Raw genomic sequence first — 22368 nt, 5'->3', positions numbered from 1 at the left:
CAGGACTTGGCGACAAGGAAGAGGATTGGGATTGGTTTGGCGTCTGATGGCTTGTATCGTCTTCCCATACGCGTGGCCACTGCTCTTATGACAGCGATCAGCAAAACAGAAAAGCGAAGAGAAGATTGCCTTCAGTCCTTCTTATATTGGCATGAACGTCTTGGGCATTTACCTTTTGGGATTTTGAAACAGTTGTTTCCCGATTTGTGTTCCACTTTGAATTTGTCGTTGATTTCTTGTGATGTATGTCAGTTGGCCAAACATGTGAGGGCTTCGTACCCTATTTCTACTAGTTGTGTTAATGAAGTTTTTTCCTTGGTTCACTCTGATGTGTGGGGGCCTTCGGGAATTCATACCCGTCAAGGTTTTCAATACTTTATAACCTTCATTGATGACTTCTCTAGAACCCCCTTTGTGTACTTACTAAAATATCGCAGTGAGGTACCTCATATCATAGAAACTTTCATTCTCCTTGTGCAAAATCAATATGGTGGAAATGTTAAAACCTTCCGGTCAGATAATGCCCGTGAGTATATGTGTCACTCAGTTGAGGATTTCCTTCGAAAAAGGGGGATTGTTCATGAGACATCATGTAGTTATACTCCCCCACAAAATGGGGTGGCCGAGAGGAAGAATCGCCAGCTCCTTAATGTCACCAGAGCCCTCTTGTTTCAGAGGAAACTTCCCAAGCATTATTGGGGTGATGCAGTTCTTACTAGTGCTTATCTTATCAACCGCATGCCCAATCGTGTGTTGAATGGTCGGACTCCCCATTCTTTACTTCCGGGAAGTCGTCAACCTTTTTCCCTCCCCCCTCGTGTTTTTGGCTGTGTGTGTTTTATTCATGATCACAGTCCAAATATTAAAAAACTTGATCCCCGGTCTATCAAGGGTGTGTTTGTTGAGTATTCTCCTACTCAGAAAGGATACAGGTGTCTTGATCCTACCACTGGTCGTGTTTATGTTACAAGGGATGTTACTTTCTTGGAACATGCCTCTTACTTTTGTGAGAATCCTCTTCAGGAGGAGAAGTCTGTGATTAGGGAAGAATATTCTCAGAGTCAGAAGATTCAATTTACAGAATTTTTGGACTACAAGAAAGAAGAACCTCTCACAGTTGTTGATGTGCCTGAGAAGGAGGAAGGGTGTAGCACAGGAACTGAGAAGGAAGGTCATCGTATGTTTGGACAGGTCTACTCTAGACGAGGTGCTCGGACAGAGAAGGTGACTTGTGGTGCGAGATCTATTTCCAATCCCAATGTCGCTCCTTCCCTGCATGAACCAAGTCCTACCTTGAAGACTCAAGATGAGGTTGAAAAAGAAAATGAAGATCTTCCCATTGCCCTGGGAAAGGGTGTCAGGACATGTACTCAACACTCGATTGGTAATTTTGTGTCTTATTCAAGACTTAGCAAGGATTACAAGTGTTTTGTATTTTCTCTTTCTTTGGTTGTGATTCCCAGGACCGTTGCAGAAGCTCAAGGTGATTCCAAGTGGGCTGATGCTATGAAAGAAGAAATGGAAGCCTTGAGAAGAAACATGACATGGGAAGTTGTGAAGATGCCTGAGGCAGCTCACTTGGTTGGATTCAAGTGGGTGTATACCATTAAATACAAATCCGATGGAAGTGTTGAAAGATATAAAGCTCGTCTTGTGGCCAAGGGGTTTAGTCAAAAATATGGGATTGATTATTTGGAGACTTTTGCTCCAGTTGCAAAAATGAAGACAGTTAGAGTTGTTATGTCCCTTGTTGTGATGAAGGAGTGGAGGATGTACCAACTCGATGTTAAGAATGCTTTTCTCAATGGTGATCTCGAAGAAGAAGTATATATGTGTATGCCCCCAGGATATGAAGAACCACAGAAATGCTATAAGCTGAAAAAGGCCTTATATGGCCTCAAGCAGTCACCTAGAGCATGGTTTGAACGTCTCATACGAGTGATGCAACATCATGGGTACAATCAAGGTAATGGAGACCACACTTTATTTGTGAAGAAAAAGGAGAGCAGGGTCATTCTTTTACTTGTCTATGTGGATGACATGATTGTCACAGGAGATGATGAGGAGGAGATCTTCAAGTTAAAAGTGTTACTGGCTACTGAATTTGATCTCAAGGACCTTGGCAAACTGAAGTATTTTCTTGGTATTGAGATTGCTAGATCTAGTAATGGCCTTGTGTTAAACCAACGGAAATATACATTAGATCTGTTGGAGGAGACTGGTAAACTGGGGTGTAGACCCGCTTCTATCCCACTTGATACTGGACACAAGTTAAGCCTTAGAGATGGAGAGATGCTTTGTGAAGAAGCTAAGGGAAGATATCAACGTCTGGTTGGGAAGTTGATCTATCTTACCCTTACGAGACCAGATATCACTTTTGCAGTAAATGTACTGAGTCAATTCATGCATGCACCTACTGATATACACCTGAAGGCTGTGGACAGAATATTGTGCTATTTGAAGAGAAATCCTGGCAAGGGACTCTTGTATGTGAAACAAGAGACTGTAGAGATTGAGGGGTACTCCGATGCAGACTGGGCAGGTTGTGCTGATACTAGACGGTCTACCACAGGGTATTGTGTCTACTTGGGAGGAAATCTTGTTGTCTGGAGGAGCAAGAGGCAGGATGTGTGTTCTCGATCTAGTGCAGAGGCAGAGTATAGAGCTATTGCTATATGAGTGTCAGAGTTACTATGGCTGAAAATATTGCTGACTGATATCGGAATAGAGGTTAGGACCAATGAAGATGTACTGTGACAACAAGTCTGCAATTAACTTAGCCAACAACCCTGTTCTACACGACAGAACAAAGCATGTTGAGATTGATCGCCACTTCATTCGTGAAAGGATTGATGCTAAAGAGTTAATCCTACCTTACATGAAGTCTAAAGACCAAACCGCTGATATTCTGACGAAAGCTCTATCTTCAACTTCATTCGAGAGAAATGTATCCAAGTTGGGCATGTTTAATATGTATACCCAACTTGAGGGGGAGTGTTGACGGATCTGGGTGTTTGGGTCCGGGTCTAGACCCGATCCAGTTTGTCCTTGTTAGGGCATACTTATATCATTGTAACCCTAATCTTAAAGTTTTTAATGAAATCTTAAGAGAGAGAGAGTCTGGGGGCTAGTGTGCGCCAGTTCCTCCTCGTCTGTGGTTTTTTTCCTCTTGTTGAGGGTTTTTCCACGTTACATCGTGTTCTTCTTATTCCTTTGTTCTTGATCTTTGTGATTCTACAGGATGCTCAGAGGAAGGGTGTGTCTTGATGGACTTATGTGTCCATTATTCACCAATCATCAAGAAATCAAGGGTTCAGAGTCACGGTGAATTGACTACATGTATGTAATCCTCGTTTAATCAAACAAAACAAACTGTGGCTACTCTTAGATGAGTAAAGGCTGGCCTATGGCTTTGAGCAACCCTTGGTGTCACATGGCTGAAAAGTAAGCCTGTAACAACTCATGAGATTAGGTTTAACCGCAAGGCATACTAGCCTTTAGAACCAGTTTAGTATTGTATGATATATTACTATACACAATGTAATTTTTGAGAAATGCATTATATATACCGTGTAAATTTCTATAGGAGTGTAATGCTCGTATCACACAATATCATATGTTACGCTTCCATATCGTGGAATATATTGTGATACAACTCATATCATATGATACATTAACTGTCTTAAAGAGACCCACCACCTTTTCTTATTTTCTGTTTAAAATTTCCAACATACACGACCCATGGACTTTCTTATTAGTTGTACATGGGGGTGTTCTTACAGTATTGAGGAAGACAATAGTGATTTAAGGTCAGATTTTTTAGCAAGAAATCAGTTTTACGTTGAAGAAAGGTTTGTACTCATTTTGTGCATGAAAGCTTATTTTAACCATGAAAGGCATGACATTTGGATGTCACACCAGCAGCAGTAATAGCATCAGCAATATAAAAATCAAGAGGAACTTAGTGGAGTAGGAAAACCTAGTGGAGTAGGGAAACCTAGAGGAGAAGAACCTAAGCCATCTAGTCCTTCTTGAGATACATACTCTCTCCTAGATGAATCTAAGCCTCTAAGGGAGATCCGAGTTTTAGAATCATGTTATTGCAGTTTTACTCTAAACTTATGCATTATGGACTTCAAGTTACCATGCTTGAGCGAAATGTAAATGTTTGTTGACTACATTTCCATTAATTGGAATTTTATGTTTGACACGTCACTTGTTTATATAACTTGTACTTATGCAATTCATGTTTTGTTCACACAGAACATTTTTCCTGATCTTTTTTAAGTTTTTCATATTTTTTTTATATTAAAAATATGCAGCTTTTCACATTACTACACATATCTAACTGTTGGTCCACTTGCAAGATTGTTCAAACCCAGCAACTAACAGAACATGACCAATATCTCAACAACCTCAAATAGAAAGAAAAGAGATAACCCACGGGCAGTGTTATCCATATCATACGATACAGACCCGTATCATATGATACAACTCGTCTTGGTGAAGAAAACTCAGATGATACAGGCTCGATATACGATATGTCTGCATATCGGGTGTATCGTATGATACACTCGATACACCCTGTATCGTACGATACGACGTTAAAATTTAAAAAAGGGGTCTAAAGTTTCTGCATCATTCTTTTAAACCGAGACCCTCTCTCCCTTCATCTAAACTTCTCTAAAGGCTGTGAGAGGGAGAGATTTTGCTGGTTTCTCCAAAAAAAAAAAAAAAAACCACTGATTTGAGAAAGAAACCATCGAGTTGGCTAAAGATTTGCTCATGTGAAGATGATGATTAGATTAATTAACAAATTGATTGATGATAATCATGTGAATTTGTGATGACTGATGGTTAATTGGTTATAACTTACATGTGATGAACTTGTGATGTAGTTTATTAAACTCTAAACTTTTATGCAGTAGATGCTCTTTAAAATTTGTGACGGATGGTGGATGTTTTTAATGTTATTTCGAATCTCTTAGTCTTACTTTTCATTTTTTGAATTTGTTGTTGACGTATTTGCCTATATGGTTTATAAATGATGAATCATGAATCATAATGTTCTTTTTGTGATGAGTTTTTCATATGAAATACATTGTTCTTGATTTTTTCTGATTTTTTGGCTATTTTCTTGATTTTTCACGATTTTTACTAATTTTTTAGTATTTTTCATTCAAAAAAATTAATTTTACGATACGTTACGATACAACGTAAAGGTCCGCCTGACCGATACGTGATACGATACACCAGTGACAACATTGTCTGAGGGTACAAAAGATTCTCGTGGAAAGTATAGTTTCTCTAATATAAGAATATGAACAGAGATCAAGCTTTCCTAGATTATGGAACCCTCATTTTAGAAAAACTTGAGAACTTTCTTCCATGTTCCCCTAATTCATTTCATGCTAAAAAAAATCACGTATGACACATTTGTAAGATTTTATCTAAACCGAATATAGAGAATAGTCCTCTCTCTTTCTCTCTTTCTCTCTCTCTCCCATGTAGTTATAAATATCATTCTCAGTTTCTTAATGGCAAGACATTCTCAGGCATTTTTTTTTTTCAGCTAAGTTGTTTTCTCAGGAAAGTCTTGGCAATTTTCTGAGTTAAAAATAAAATAAATGAAAAACTAATAAGAAGACATCGAAAATAACTAAATAAAATTATAAAAAATAATGTTTTATAGTTTAATTTAAGTTTAAAATTCAGTCCGTGATGGTATAAACATTAAAAAGGGAGAAAAATGAAAAAAATGTGAACCGAACACAAAGAAAATGTTTTTTTTTTATTTTCCTATTTTTTAACATTAAGTTTTGCATTTTTTCAAATGAGCCACAATATCTGTGGCTGTTCTCTCTCTCTCTCTCTCTCTCTCTCTGTGTGTGTGTGTGTGTGTGTGTGTAATAGAGAGAGAGTGATTCCTGCTCAATAGGTCCTCTTTCCTGCTGAGGTAACAGATCGTCATAGAAAGCCACAACAGAGAAACAAGGAACCCAGATACATCAAATAATGTCCTCTAAGTGTCATAACAATATTAGACAAAAGGAGATTACACAACAAAAAGGTACCTGTCATAACAACCTGATGTGTAATATTAATACCAATAGCTAATATATCAGCTCCACTGGTCAGCACCATGTCAGCCGCATCTGGATCACCAAAAACCTAGCATAGCAAACGGTAATGTCAGTGAAGAAACAATTACTCCTTGTTATTCTACTTCAACATTTGTTTGCAAAGAAAAATAAATTTGTAGTGCATTCACCATAATCTAGGCAGATGCCCAACATCACCGAATGTTTTTGGTTAATACAGAAGATGTTCAACAGGCTGTACAACTTGTGATCATAAAAAATGCATAAACAACTATTTTGCACTTTGTTCCTGTTAAAGAATAACAGGACAGATTCGGATCTTGGTCCAGATCCAAATCCATCAAGAAATAGGCGCTGTTTTATAAGTAACGTGCATATTACTTTCATTAATGGCATCTGGTGTAATTTGTTGTATTTTCTAGACATTATTAAACAGTTTGAATGTAATGTGTGTCAATATATGCAATTAGGGCAGAGACTACTGGCAGCTAACACAGCCATCTCTCTCTTCTCTCCCCGGTCTTCTTCATCCTTATTTTCTACCAGATTGAACTTGTGGACACAATCAATATATGCAATTAGGGCAGAGACAACTGGCAGTTAACACAGCCATCTCTTTCTTCTCTCCCCGGTCTTCTTCATCCTTATTTTCTACCAGATTGAAGTTGTGGTTAAGTCTGATAACTCAAATCTAAGATGGTATCAAAGCAGGTGTTCAGTGACTTCTCAAAAAAGAATGCCCAGACAGATCTGATTTGAGTTTCAAAGAAAGATATCTCATTCCCCAATCATACTCTTTGTTCTTAGTCTCTCTCACTACGTCTTTCCTATCTAAATCTTTCTATACTATGTTCTGAATTTCTTTTCTCCATGATCTTCCTTCATCAGAATTGAGAAGTGCCGAAAAAATAAAAGGCCTGCTTTTGAGAAATTCTGAAATACGTGTTTTTGAGAAGTGCTGATATAGTGACATCCTTTTCATCTTGCACAATTGTCTCTTGGTCTCTCTATCTCACGTCTATACCTGATTCATATTTCAAGTCTCAAGTCTTCTTGAAGTTAACCATATCCTGGCCTGTTTTCCAGCCGGACTACAGAATCAAATATTTTCAGTCTTAAGTCTTCTTGAAGTTAACTATATTCTGCCCTGCTTTTTAGTCTGATTACAGAATTAAATATCTCCCCTCTCTATTTCTCTTTCTTTGTGTCGTTATTTTCATATCAGACAATGAATCTGTCATTCTGCATAGTTTTAAAATCTCTGCACATCATGGACTTGATAGGGCAAAAAAAAAAAAGGTTTCGTCCCTTTTAGTCTTGTCCTTTGTTGACGGCATTCGAAAATTCCTTTCTTGTATATTCATGGATTCTACTTCTAATAATGGCATGTTTTCTAGCTCCTTGGCGCAACTTGTTTCCCAAAAGCTTACCCATACCAATTACCTGACTGGAAATGACAAATAGTTCCTTTTATAAGGAGCCATAGTTCCTTTATAAGGAGCTATGATCTGTTTGGGCATCTAGGTGGAACCTCCCTTGCCCCACTGTAGTCTATGTCACATAGGTACAGGTACGGGTACCGGTGTAGGTACGAGTATGGACCATTTTCAAGAAACTTGAGTGCGGGGGTACGGCCGTACAAAAAATAGATGACCTACCAAACAGATGGAGATCGGATTTGCATATAGAATGCTGCAGAAATTTCATTATTGGAAAGATTTAAACAAAGAAACGAACACTTCAAAGAAACAAACCCTTCAGATTTATAATCCGCTAAAGCTGTACATATACAAACTCTAAACTCTCAGTCAGTTCAGATCAAACACAACTCAGAATATTGTTCATATATGACAATTCAGAAAGGAAAAAACATTTTTTGCCTCCTCTTGAAAAGAAACAAAGTAAAGATAGGAAAACGAAATAGAAGGCATGAGATTAAAATCCACAAGAACCACCACAAAGATCGTAAAACCAAAAACAAAAAGGAAGCCAGCAAAAATTTAGAGGTAACTCTGACGCTCTCAAACTCTTCATATAAGCAGATAGGTACATATGAGAAAACGGAAGACAAAAAATGAAGAAAGGAGCTTGATTTTCACAAAATCTTCAGAAATCAACCGAAAAAAGATCTAGATAAGAACAAAACAAACGAGAGATCCTTCAGATGAAATCAATCACTGCATCGAAAAACCCTCTCATCACTCAGCCACAAAATAGAATAACAGCATTGACTAAAGAAATCCAATCGCCTCTTCCTCTCATCCCTAAAAACCAAGCAAGACCAAAAGAAAGAGCTCGCAGACCTTGAACTTATGTACCTTCTCTCTGAAATGCATCCAATCACTGTTTGCTTCGAAACTCCACCCCTTCTTTCCCGGATAAGGACAGGGAGCGGGAGAGAGCAAAACCGAATCAGCAGAAGCATAAGTGTGAGGATAAAGAGAAACGGGAGAGGTTAAAGGACAAGAAAGAGGAGGAGGCGGAGCGGAGGAAGAAGAGGAAGAAGTAGAGAATCGCCGTTTGCCGAAGTGAATAACTCCCTAGAGAATTGCTGGAGAATCACCGTTTTCCAAAGAGGAAGAAGCAGAGAATCGTCGTTCGTCGGAGTGGAGAATCGCTGTTTGCCGCTCGCCGTTTGCCGGAGTGAATAAATCGCTAGAGAATTGCTGGAGAATCACCGTTTGCCAAAGAGGAAGAAGCAGAGAATCGCCGTTCGTTGGAGTGGAGAATTGCCGTTTGCTGCTCGCCGTTCGCTGGAGTGGAGTATCACTAGAGAATCGCCTCTCGTCGTCGGTCTCTATCGGTGAAGATGCAGAACTATCGAAGGCGTTTTAATGTTTAAGATATTTTTAACGTGAAAAATGTAAACCGCGTTAAAACTTAAACCCTAACTATGGACGCTTTTGGATTCGGTCAATTTTGACCGAATTCGAAAATGGTCGGACTCGTACTCGGGTACGTTGACCATACCCGGTACGGTCAATGGACCCAGGGCGTACGTGAGTACGTACCCGTACCGATATCGTACCAGTACGGTGCGGGTACTACTCCTTTAGAGCAGTACCTGTGTTACATAGACTATAGTTTATATTGCAGGAAGTTAAGAATAATAGAGGAGAGTCATCGAATATAACAGAGCGTAATCTAAAATATGCTAAGTGGATGAAGAGCGACCAATCTTTCATAGCATACATTACTTCTACTCTTTCAGATGAGGTACTTGCTACTGCTTCTGATGATCTTAGTGTAGCGGAGTTGTGTGACATACTTGCAGACACATTCTCAAGTTTCAGTGGTGTGAATTCTACAATTAAAGCAAGAATTTCAAAATCTCAAGAAAAGATCAAAATCTGTTATGGAATATTTGGCTCGAATGAAGAACGTAATAGATCAGCTTGTCGTGATTAGGAATGCAGTTTCAGACCGTTATAAGGTTCAGTTGATTCTGAGTGGGCTCGGCCCAAGTATAAGGTATTTTGTATTGCTCTAGAAGTTTTTCCTACTCTTCCTAGCTTTGAAGAACTCAAGGCTAAACTTTTTCAGCATCAGATGAGTAGGAAACAAATGTCAGAGACTAGTGATGAAGGTTCTCACGGTGTGTTAGTGACTGACAGTTGATATGGATATGGCTGTGGAGGTGGAAGTTATCAAGAAGGGCGAAGGCGAGGTCGTTTTGGTCAGGGTGGTAGTGCAATTTTAACAACCCCTAATATGCCTGCAGGGTTTGGGTATCAGAGGAGAATTCCCACATGTTTCATTTGCAACAAGAAGAGTCATGTTAAAGCATGTTGTTTGTACAATCCACAAAATAAAAGAAAGATATACAAACAAGAAAACAAGTAGAGAGGAATGTAAAGAACCCAAGCCAGCCTCAGTTTGTACCAGATAATGTGCAGCAAATACTCATAATTGTTCTTTCAAACATGCACTTTAAAGTTTAAACAAAATGATCAAGGACAATGGTTCATAGACTCTGTAGAAACACGAACCACAAGGAGAGAGCAGAGAAAGAACACACAATATACGTGGAAAACCTCAGAAAGAGGTGAAAAACCACGAGGAAGCTCTGACCTAGGGGCAAACCGCAACCCTAAGAGAGAGAAAATTATATTCACTTAACTCAACAATTGCATGTAAGTGAAGAATAAATAGGAGGGAGAGAAAGAGTGCCGCCTAGGGTACCGAGCCAGCCTCGGTACCCGTGCCCCATAGGACCGGGTCCAGATATGGACCCGGTTCCCCATTACAATATATTCTAACACTCCCCCTCAAGCTTGGCATACATGTCAAACATGCCAAGCTTGCTAACATTTTTCTCAAATTGAGATGTACATAAAGACTTAGTTAAGACATCAGCAACTTGATCTTCAGACTTCATATAGGGCAGAATCAACTCCTTTGAATCTATGCGTTCCCGTATGAAGTGGCGATCGATCTCCACATGTTTGGTTCTGTCGTGCATGACCAGATTGTTTGCCAAGTTAATAGCAGACTTGTTGTCACAATACATCCTCATCTTCTCTTCCATTTTAACCCCAATATCTGCTAAAAGAATTTTGAGCCATAACATCTCTGTAACCCCCATAGCAACCGCTCTGTATTCAGCCTCAGCACTGGACCTGGAACAAACTTCTTGTCTTTTACTTCTCCATACCACAAGGTTACCTCCAAGAAAGATGCAGTATCCTGTGGTAGACCTCCTAGGATCTGTGCATCCTGCCCAGTCGGCGTCAGAGTATCCTTCAATGCTGAGTTGATGTTGTCGAGTGTAGAGCAGTCCTTTCCCTGGGTCATTCTTTAAGTATCCCAATACTCTTTCAGCACTTTTCCAATGACAATCAGTAGGGGCATGCATAAACTGACTTAACACACCCACACCCACAGCATACGTAATATCCGAGCGAGTAAGAATGAGATAAATAAGTTTACCAACCAGCCGCTGATACCTCCCTTTTCCTTCCTCATCCAAGATAGTCCCAGATTTGATACTTATCCTTGTGCCAGACTCCATTGGAGTAAGAAAGAGCCTGCATCCCAGTTTACCTGTCTCTTTTAAAAGATCCAAAGTGTATTTTCTTTGGCTCATAACAAGTCCAGTCTCAGATCCCCAAAAAATACCTTAGTTTACCCAGATCTTTGAGATCGAATTCCGCAGCTAACGTTTCTTTCATCTTCTTTTTTTCCTCTTCATCATCACCTGTGATAATCATATCATCAACATATACAAGTAAAAGGCTCACCAGACCATTTCTCTGCTTGATGAAGAGGGTGTGATCACCATTTCCATGTTTATATCCATTAGTCTTCATTACAACCCTTAGTCTTTCAAACCAAGCTCTAGGGGACTGCTTGAGACCATACAAAGCTTTCTTGAGATAGCAACACTTCCCGTTCTGAGCATATCCAGGCGGCATGCTCATATAGACTTCTTCCTCAAGGTGACCATTCAAGAAGGCGTTCTTGACATCAAGTTGATCCATGCTCCACTTCTTTTGCACTGCAAGAGCTAAGGTGACCCTTACGGTCTTCAGTTTCGCCACGGGAGCAAACGTCTCAAGATAGTCAATCCCATATTTCTGGCTAAACCCTTTAGCAACAAGACGAGCTTTATAGCGTTCTACAGTGCCATCAGGTTTGTACTTCACATTAAACACCCACTTGGAACCAACTAAGTGAGTTCCCTTGGGGATATCAACAACCTCCCACGTATTGTTCTTTTCCAGGGCGTCCATCTCCTCTGTCATGGCCTGTAACCATTTAGGATCCTCCCTGGCATCTTCCACTGACCTGGGAATAACAGCCATAGATAAAGAAGTAACAAACAAATCTCTGAATAGGATGAGAAGTACATGACCTGGTGCCCTTGCGCAGGGCTATGGGAAGTTCTTCATTCATTGGACTTGGATCATCCGGGGAACTCACAAGATTGGGAAGATTGGGATTGGTAACATCAACGTCTTCCATCACATCCTTCCTCTTCCTGTTGTAAACCTGACCAAATAGGTGATCACGAGACTGTTCTTCCACAGGGCCCCCCTCCATCTGACTGTCTCTGTCCTCACTGACAACGTCTTCCACACTTGGAGAACTAACCGTATAATCCAAGAAATCCATGAACTGAACCAACTGATGCGAAGAATACTCTTCCCTTTTGTCACCGAGACACTCCCCCTGAAGAGGATTCACAGGAAAGTATGCCTCATGTTCATGAAAGGTAACATCCCTAGAGACATATACTCTGGAAGTGCTAGGGTCAACACACTTGTATCCCTTCTGGGTGGAGGAATACCCCAAAAAGATTGTTTTGATGGACCGAGGATCAAGTTTCTTGAGAGTGGGACTATGATCATGGACAAAACAAACACACCCAAACACCCGAGGGTTCAAAGGCCAGGGATTCTGAGTAGGCCACGACACAGAATAAGGGGAATGACCATTCAACACACGAGTAGGCATACAGTTGATAAGGTGAGCACTAGTGAGAAGTGCGTCCCCCCAGTACCTCTTAGGGACATGACGTTGAAACATGATGGCCCGAGTAACATTTAACAAATGACGGTTTTTTCTTTCAGCCACGCCATTCTGAGGAGGGGTGTAGCTACAGGATGTTTCATGAATAATACCCTTGCTTCGCAAGAAGTCATCAAAGGATTGGGAGACATACTCTCGGGCATTGTCAGTACGGAAGGCCTGAACAGTGGTCTGGAATTGAGTTTCGACAAATGCCACAAAGTTTTTGACAATGCCGGGAACTTCACTACGTCCTTTCAACAAATACACGAACGTACACCGAGAGTAGTCATCAATAAGAGTCATGAAATAGTGAAAGCCACGACAAGTGGGTACTCCCGAAGGACCCCAAACATCAGAGTGAACCAAAGCAAAAGGACGGTTGCCTTTATTGAACGAAACGAAATAGGGTACGAAGCCTTAACATGCTTAGACAACTGACACACTTCACAGGCGAAGGTGTCCAAAGAAACAGAATGAAACATCCTAGGAAACAACTTTTTAAGCAACTGGAATGGAAGATGACCAAGTCTCTCGTGCCAGCGCATAATGACGGATATGTCCTCCACGCCAGGCAACTGTCCACTAGTGGCTGAAATCAAAGCAGAAGCAACCTGTACGGGCAGTCTGTAGAGGTCATCAATAACCGAACCAATCCCAATCTTCTGCCCCGTCCCCAAGTCCTGCAGGAAACAACAATCAGCAGAGAAAATTAGATTACAGTTTAGCTCTTTGGTAATACTGCTGACAGATAACAAATTTACGGGAATATTGGGAACATACAGGGCATTATGAAGACAATATTTGTTCAGTAATGATAAACTCCCTTTTCCAGCCACAGAAATAGAAGAACCATCAGCCATAGACACACGCTGCTGCCCAGAGGTCAACTTGTACTCTTGAAACATCGTAGGATCCCCTGTCATATGATGAGTAGCCCCACTATCAACAATCCAATCACCGAGAGAGGAATTACCTTGATCACTAGTAGCAACCAGGGCCTGGGCTAACCTAGCCCCCTCAGAAGTAGAAGCATCATCCTGGGTAGACAAACGACTAATGTATGCTTGCAACTCTTTGAGTTGATCTGAGGAGAGCTTAGATTTGGCAACATTGGACGACCCCGAACTAGGCTCGGGCACAGAAGGAGCACGGCGATGAGGAGGAGGACGACCCCGGACGAGACGCTTCTCAGGATGAAGATCCCAACAAAAATCAACAGAATGGCCCACTTTGTTGCAATGGCTGCATCGTCGAGTAGGACGCTGCCCTGTCCCTGAAGTATGGCTCACAAAGGCTGCTGGAGAACTCCTCTGACTGGAGTCAATATACATAATCTGACGCCGTTGCTCCTCAGACTCAATACGAGCAAACACCTCTTCGATCCCAGGAATCTCATCATAGTTAAGAATCTGGCTCCGAATGGTTTCAAACTCATCACGCAGGCCTCCAAGGAAGATAAAGGTGCGGTTCATCCATTCCTTTTCCCAATACAGGGCATGATCTACACCACATTTTCAGTCATCATTCACATGATAATCAAGTTCCTCCCATTTGGTTTTCAGGGCGGCATAGAAGGAGGCAACAGATAAATCACCCTGTTTAAGAGCATATATGCTACGTTTGATTTGATATGCACGTAAAACACGCTTCTTACGACCATACATTCGTGCAAGAACAGTCCACATATCATAGGCAGTCGATTTACACAAGATCAAAGGCTGAATATCTGCGGAAACCGAACTAATAATCCATACTTTAACCTGACTATCTTCCAACGCCCAGGTCGGCCATTGCGAATCAGTTTTAGAAGGCGCAGGTTTCTCCCCAGTGATATAGTGCAAGCGACCACGACTAGTAATTCCGATTTCTAGGGCAGCAGACCACGAGAGATAGTTATCCTTGTTCAGCCGGATGGAAGTGACATGAACAGGCAAGTTCTCACTCTTGGTATTGCTGCCCGTGTCCAGGGCATCATCAAGCTTGGGGATCACTGCGTCAGCCATCTCAATCCCCAAAGAAGGTCACAACCGGCGGCAGAGAAGGCACAACCCACAGCGGTAGAAACAAGACAGTCGGCGGCGGCGCAGAAAAAAGGCAAGAATGGCAGCGGAGATAACCCAGTCGGCGGCGGCGCTGGGAGCGGCGACGGCGGCAGTGAAGGATGCCAGCAAAAAAGAACCACACCGGCGGCGGCACTTGGAACGACGGCGGCGGCGGTGCTGGACGGCGGCGGCGCTGGGAGCGGCGACGGCGGCAGTGCTGGGAGCAGTGACGGCGGCGGCGCTGGAAACGGGGACGGCGGAAAAACACTACTTGCACAGCAACGATTTCACACGCGGTGGCAAACCAATTCAATTCATTGGCCGATGCATGGGTGCAATGTATCACACTGCTCATTTTTTTATTATTTTTAAGGTTTTTCTTATTTTTTATATAATTTTTCCATTATTTTTCAGAAAATTAATATAATAGTAGTTTTGGATGATTCACAACTAATTAAGTTGAATACTTGAATCACTGAACGACTAATTCACCGAATCAATAGCTGTCGCCAATTTGACTCACTTTCCAACGTTTATAGTTTCTACACTCTTTTCCAACTATGTGCAACATGTTGACCAAACCCTGGAATGATTAACCTGGAACAGGTCTCTGAAGTTCATAAGTGAAAAATGGGCCAGTAATGGCACCTATGTCAAATCACATTGAGTAAAAGGAGTACCAATACTGTAGCACAAGTCACTAAGAGTTAGGAAAACTACATGTCCAGAAATGCTAAGAGTACATACATTGGCCTCAGCAGCTGGATTCACATTGCCATTAACCGAAAAAGCACCACCAAGAAGAATTATCTGTCTAACCTTCCTTGGAAATTCAGGATCTAGTTGCATGGCCTACACCAATGCAGCAACAAAAGCATCATAAGAATACAAACAAATTTAAAAAGTATGTGGACTACAACTTACCAGAGCAATATTTGTCAAGGGACCAAGTGCAACCACAGTAACTTGTCCAGGATAAAGATTAGCATTGCTGACAAGAAATGCTGCAGCAGTCTGTTCAATTGCCTTTCCTGTTGGAGTAGGGAAATTCATGTTTCCAAGCCCATCTGCTCCATGTACAAAATTGGCAATATGGAGTTTTGTGCCTCTCTTATACAGGATAAAGTGCACATTAGATGGAAAATTACATCAGAAATGATAGTACAGTGATGACAAAAACCAATAAATGCAACGAAACAGTTATGCATGATTGTTTCTACACATGCACAATGTTTCACAGAAGGTCGTAAAAGGCTAATTTATCTGATTGCATAAGCATAAAAAATAAGGGAAAGGAAAAAACAACTACAAGCCTACATCTGCCACAACTTCATTAGGCAATTATGAGCTTTAGAAGGAAAGATAAACAAGGATCTTAGAAAACCTCATCCATGCAAAGAAGTAAGACAACCAGATAAGGAGAAGCATAATACAGTAAAGGTTCAATTTTTTGGATCATATTCAAATGGTGACCTATGCAACCTGAACACTTTATGGAGGTCACCCCCACATTCTAACAAACAAAGTACCAATCAGTATGTAAGTACAGCCAACCTCATTTATGGAAATAGGAAACCTCCTCCTTTTGAGCTTCTCTGGCAATGAGAGAGAGAGAGAGAGAGAGAGAGAGAGAGAGATTTATAAGGAAGAAAACTGCATCAAGAGGGGCTGCTCCAACCTCGTTTTTTTTTTTTCTCTCTGCCTCTCCCTCTCGTCGTTCTTTGTTCTTCTCCATCTCTGTCCTGAGTTTCTCTCGCGGCTTGCCCTCATCATCCCTCGTCCTTTGCTCTCTCTCCCGCCAGCTTTTCTCTCGCCCTTACCGTGTCTCACTCTCACTCTCTCGTTGTATCCCCCCGCCCCTCTCAACCGAGCACTCTATCACTTTCGTTTGTTTTTGTTTTTCTTGCCCCTGTTTGTCTCTCTCTCCCGCGTGTCTCCCTCAGCCGAACCTCTCACCCGTTCCCTCACTCTTGAACTCAGCCTCTCTCCTCCGCTGAACCCTCTTCCTCTCAACCGAATGCTCTCTTCTCTCACTAGATTTCTCTTTTGCTCTCTTTTTTGCTCATTCTCACCCTCTTTGGTGTCGTTGGGTTGAACAGCTAGGAGAATACGTCTTTCCCCTCATACCAGCAAATAAGGCGTGTTGTTGGGGACAACAGCAAATAATCTTTGGCGTTGTGTGCTTATTAAAGCGTTTGGTGTTGTAGAAACACGAACCACAAAGAGAGAGTAGAGAACGAACACACAATATACGTGGAAAACCTCGAAAAGAGGTGAAAAACCACGAGGAAGCTCTGACCTAGGGGCTCACTGCAACCCTAGGAGAGAGAAAATTATATTTCACTTAATTCAACACTAAACACAAGTGACAATATAAAGAGGGAGAGAGGAGAAGCCGCCTAGGGTACCGAGCCCACCTCGGTACCCGCGCCCCATAGAACCGGGTCCAGATATGGACCCGGTTCCCATAACAACATATTCTAACACTCCCCCTCAAGCTTGGCATACATGTTGTAGAAATACGAACAAGACGAAGAAGAAGAGAAACAATGATCACGATGTAACGTGGAAAACCCTCAACACGAGGGAGAAAAAACCACGAATGAGGAGGAGTTGGTGCCCACTAGCAGCCAGACTCTCTCTCTCTAAAGATTATCATTAACTCATAAGGATTAGGGTTACATGACTTAAGTAGAGCCCAAAACGGGCTACAAGGCGGGTCGGGTATGGATCCGGACCCGAAACCCACAATCTATCAACACTCCCCCTCAAGTTGGGCGTACATATCAAACATGCCCAACTTGGATACATTCCTCTCAAATGAAGCTGAAGGAAGAGCTTTCGTCAGAACATCAGCAGTTTGGTCTTCAGACTTCATGTAAGGTAAGATCAACTCTTTCGCATCAATCCTTTCCCGAATGAAGTGACGATCAATTTCAACATGTTTTGTTCTGTCGTGAAGTACAGGATTGTTGGCTAAGTTGATTGCAGACTTGTTATCACAATACATCTTCATAGGTCCTTCAATCTCTATTCCAATGTCAGTCAACAATATCTTCAACCATAATAACTCTGACACTCCCATAGCAACTGCCCTATATTCTGCCTCTGCACTGGATCTAGAGCAAACATCCTGTCTCTTGCTCCTCCATACAACAAGGTTTCCTCCCAAGTAGACACAGTACCCTGTAGTGGATCGTCTGGTATCACCACAACCTGCCCAATCCGCATCAGAATAGCCCTCGATTTCCACAGTCTCTTGTTTCACATACAGGAGTCCCTTACCAGGATTTTTCTTCAGGTAGCATAGCACTCTGTCCACAGCCTTCAGATGTGCATCGGTTGGCGCATGCATGAATTGGCTCAAAACATTCACCACAAAGGTGATATCAGGTCTCGTGAGGGTAAGATAAATTAGCTTCCCAACCAAACGTTGATATCTTCCCTTGTCTTCTTCACAGAGAGGCTCTCCATCTCTGAGACTCAACTTGTGCCCAGTGTCAAAAGGGGTAGGAGTAGGTCTACATCCCAATTTACCAGTTTCTTCCAGCAGGTCTAATGTATATTTCCTTTGGTTTAGTACAAGACCAGTACTAGACCTAGCAACCTCCATACCAAGAAAATACCTTAGTTTTCCAAGATCTTTGAGGTCGAATTCTGTAGCCAGTAACCCTTTTAGCTTGATAATCTCTTCCTCATCATCTCCAGTAACAATCATGTCATCTACGTAGACGAGCAGGAGAGTAACCTTGCTCTCCTTCTTCTTCACAAACAGAGTGTGATCTCCATTTCCTTGTTTGTATCCATGACGTATCATCACTCTTCTCAGTCGTTCAAACCACGCTCTGGGCGATTGCTTAAGGCCATACAATGCCTTTTTCAGCTTACAACACATTTCTGGTTCTTCATATCCTGGAGGCATATGCATATATACTTCTTCTTCGAGGTCACCATTGAGGAATGCATTCTTAACATCCAGTTGATACATCTTCCACTCCTTCATCACAGCTAGGGATATAACCACCCTCACAGTCTTCATTTTCGCAACAGGAGCAAAGGTTTCCAAGTAATCAATTCCATATTTCTGGCTAAATCCCTTGGCCACAAGTCGAGCTTTATATCTTTCAACACTCCCATCTGGTTTGTACTTGATGGTATACACCCATTTGGATCCAACTAGGTGAGCGGCTTCAGGAATCTTCACCACTTCCCATGTCAAGTTTCTTCTTAGGGCATCTATTTCTTCTTTCATTGCATCGGCCCACTTGGAGTCACTTTGAGCTTCAGCGACAGTCCTGGGAATCACAGCCAAAGAAAGAGTAGAAACAAAACACTTGTAATCTTTCCCAAGTCTGGAATAAGAAACAAAATTACCAATAGGGTGTTGAGTACATGACCTGACACCCTTTCTCAGGGCAATGGGAAGATCGTCATTCTTCTTTTCAACCTCATCATGGGTCTCCACGGTCTCCTCGGTAGGACTTGGTTCATCCAGGGAAGGAGTGGCATTGGGATTGGAAGTAGATCTAGCATCACAAGTCATCACCTCTGTCCGAGTACCTCGTCTAGAGTAGAACTGTCCAAACAACTGAGGGCCTTCCTTCTCAATGCTATTGTCACCCCTTTCCTCATTCTCAGGCACATCAACAGTATTAAGTGATTCTGTTTTCTTGTAGTCCAAAAAATCTATAAACTGAAGTTCCTGTCTCTGAGAATACTCTTCCCTGCCCACAGACTGCTCCCCCTGAAGAGGATTCACACCAAAGTAAGAGGCATGTTCCAAGAAGGTAACATCCCTCGTAACATAAGCTCGACCAGTAATAGGATCAATACATTTGTATCCTTTTTGCGTAGGGGAGTATCCAACAAAGACACCTTTGATAGACCTAGGATCAAGTTTCTTGACATTTGGACTGTGATCATGGATAAAACATACACAACCAAAAACACGAGGAGGAAGAGGAAATGGTGGACGACTGCCAGGAAGCAACGAGTGGGGAGTCCTACCATTCAAAACACGACTGGGCATGCGGTTAATAAGATAGGCACTAGTAAGAACTGCATCACCCCAATAGTGTTTAGGAAGATTTCTCTGAAACAAAAGAGCCCTGGTGACATTAAGAAGTTGACGATTTTTCCTTTCAGCTACCCCATTTTGAGGGGGGGTGTAACTACAGGATGTCTCGTGAACAATCCCCCGTTGTCTAAGAAACTCCTCAACAGGCCGACACATGTACTCACGGGCATTATCGGACCTGAAAGTTTTAACATTCGCACCATACTGGGTATGCACAAGAAGAATAAATGTCTCGATGATTCGAGGAACCTCGCTGCGGTCTTTTAACAAGTATATAAATGTAGCACGAGAGAAATCATCAATGAAAGTGATAAAATACTGGAAACCTTGACGGGTATGAATGCCCGAAGGTCCCCATACATCAGAGTGAATCAGAGAAAAAGCTTCATTAGCACAACTAGAAGAAAGAGGGTACGAAGCCCTCACATGTTTGGCAAACTGACAAACATCACAAGAAATGGAAGACACATCAAAGGAGGAACACAAGTCTGGAAACAAATGTTTCAAAATCCCAAAAGGTAAATGCCCAAAACGTTCATGCCAGTACATAAAAGACTGAAGACAATCTTCTCTTCTCTTATCTGTCTTGCGGATCGCTGTCAACAGAGCAGTAGCCACACGTATGGGAAGACGATATAATCCATCAGAAGCTAAACCAATCCCAATCCTCTTCCCTGTCACCAAGTCCTGCAAAACACAACGATCGGCAGAGAATATAAGTTCACAATTCAATTCTTTAGTAAGTCTACTGACTGATAAGAGATTTAAAGGAAACTGGGGAACATGTAAAGCGCCCTGCACATGAAATTTGTCCAACAAGGACAGAGTGCCTTCGCCTGCCACACAGGTAGAGGAACCATCTGCAAGAGAAACACGTTCCCTTCCCGAGGACAACTTATACTCATGAAACAATTTTGGGTTACCTGTCATGTGATGAGTAGCACCACTATCGACAATCCATTCCCCCACAGAAGAGTTACCTTGATTGCCAATAGCTGCAAGAGCATGATTAGCTGTAGTTCCCTCTGAGGTCTCAGTCTTGTTGACATCGAGCCTGCCCAAATAAGCCCTTAGTTCACGAAGCTGGTCAGCAGAAATGGAGACTTTTTCTCCACTAGAGGCTTGCACCTCAGACACGGGCGTTCTCCCAGTCAAAGATCTCCCTCTGTTCCCCTTCTTTTCTGGATGAAGATCCCAGCAATAATCCACAGTGTGACCTGTCTTCTTGCAGTGAGTGCACCGGCGAAGAGACCTAGATGGGCCGCCAGGACCACGACTCACGAGAGCAGATCTCTCGTTATAGGGCACAAGTTCCCTCTTCCCTTCTTTTGTAACAAGCCTTCGCTGTTCTTCCGCTTCAACACAGGAGTACACATCTTCAATACTGGACACCTCCCCTGAATTCAAAATCTGACTTCGAACACCTTCAAACTCATCATTTAAACCTGCTAAAAATAGGAACACCCTGTTTTCCCATTCATGAGCAACATAGAGCGCCTGATCATGGGGACAATGCCAAGGAATATCAGAATGATAGTCAAGCTCTTCCCACTTGGCTTTCAAAGCCCCATAGTACTCTGCAACAGACGAGGTCCCTTGTCGAATGCCATAGACTGTCTTCATTACTTGGTAAGTACGAATTGCGGTCTTCTTTTGGCCATACATTTGCTCGAGGACCACCCACATGTCTCTAGCAGTCTTCTTCCGAAGGATAAGGGGCTGAATATCGGCGGAAACGGAATTGACAATCCAAGTTTTCACTTGATTATCCTCAAGAAACCAAGTATGCCACACATCACTTGTTCTTGCTGGTTCGGGGTTGCTCCCATCAATATAGGCCATGCGACCACGGCCAGCAATCCCCATGGTCATAGCAGGCGACCACGAGAAATAATTATCCTTGGTGAGGCGAAGAGTGATGACCTGCATGGGAACATTCTCCGTTCTAAAAGCCCCTATTTCAGTGGGATTGGTGTTGACGGTTGACGAGGAAGAGGCTGCCATAATCACAGACCAGTAGGCAGCAAGGGCAGCAAGAAGCAATCACACGATACAACACCAAAAAACGGACAGAGAGTAGGAAACAGAACCAGGCAAAGCGGCGCGGCGCTGGGCGGGAACAGACCAGGCAGTCGGCGCGGCGCTGGGCGGAAACAGACCAGGCAGAGCGGCACGGCGCCGGAAAAGGACACGGCGTTGGGCGGAAAAAGACCGCCGCTGGACAGGTCGTCGTTTGGGCAGGCCGACGCTGGGCGGAAGCAGCAGAACGGGAACGCCGCTGGGCAGGCCGACGCTGGGCGGAAGCGGCTGCGCTAACCAGGGCGTCGCTGGGCCGGTTGTCGCTAGGCGGAGACGGCGGAATCCTGATCGGCGTTGATCAGGGCGGCGCTGGGCGGAGACGGCGGCGGGGTGACAGACGACGCTCGGGCACGAGCGTCGGGCACGGGCGAGACGATGAACAGTGTCGGGCGATTCTCCTCTAACACGGGCAAAAGACAACCAAAAACGCCGGAACTTCACGGCTCTGATACCATGTAGAAATACGAACAAGACGAAGAAGAAGAGAAACAATGATCACGATGTAACGTGGAAAACCCTCAACACGAGGGAGAAAAAACCACGAATGAGGAGGAGT

General features: G+C 42.6%; 1 protein-coding gene across 3 annotated transcripts in view; it reads right to left on the bottom strand.

The window, feature by feature from the left end:
* LOC116260385 (probable uridine nucleosidase 2) overlaps window positions 1-22368 on the bottom strand; it is a 58243-nt gene that overhangs the window by 23347 nt on the left and 12528 nt on the right. For all 3 annotated transcript variants that reach the window (XM_031638696.2, XM_031638695.2, XM_050079402.1), the window contains exons 4-6: window positions 15581-15766; window positions 15404-15508; window positions 6075-6171 (exon numbers count right to left, since the gene is read on the bottom strand). In XM_031638696.2, coding sequence (XP_031494556.1) covers window positions 6075-6171; window positions 15404-15508; window positions 15581-15766 — 388 coding nt within the window. The remainder of the gene's footprint in view (window positions 1-6074; window positions 6172-15403; window positions 15509-15580; window positions 15767-22368) is intronic.

Source organism: Nymphaea colorata, chromosome 9 (assembly GCF_008831285.2).
Source record: "Nymphaea colorata isolate Beijing-Zhang1983 chromosome 9, ASM883128v2, whole genome shotgun sequence".
Lineage (NCBI taxonomy): Eukaryota > Viridiplantae > Streptophyta > Magnoliopsida > Nymphaeales > Nymphaeaceae > Nymphaea > Nymphaea colorata.
The sequence above is the reverse complement of the archived record's forward strand: the minus strand, read 5'-3'. Positions and strand labels throughout refer to the sequence as shown.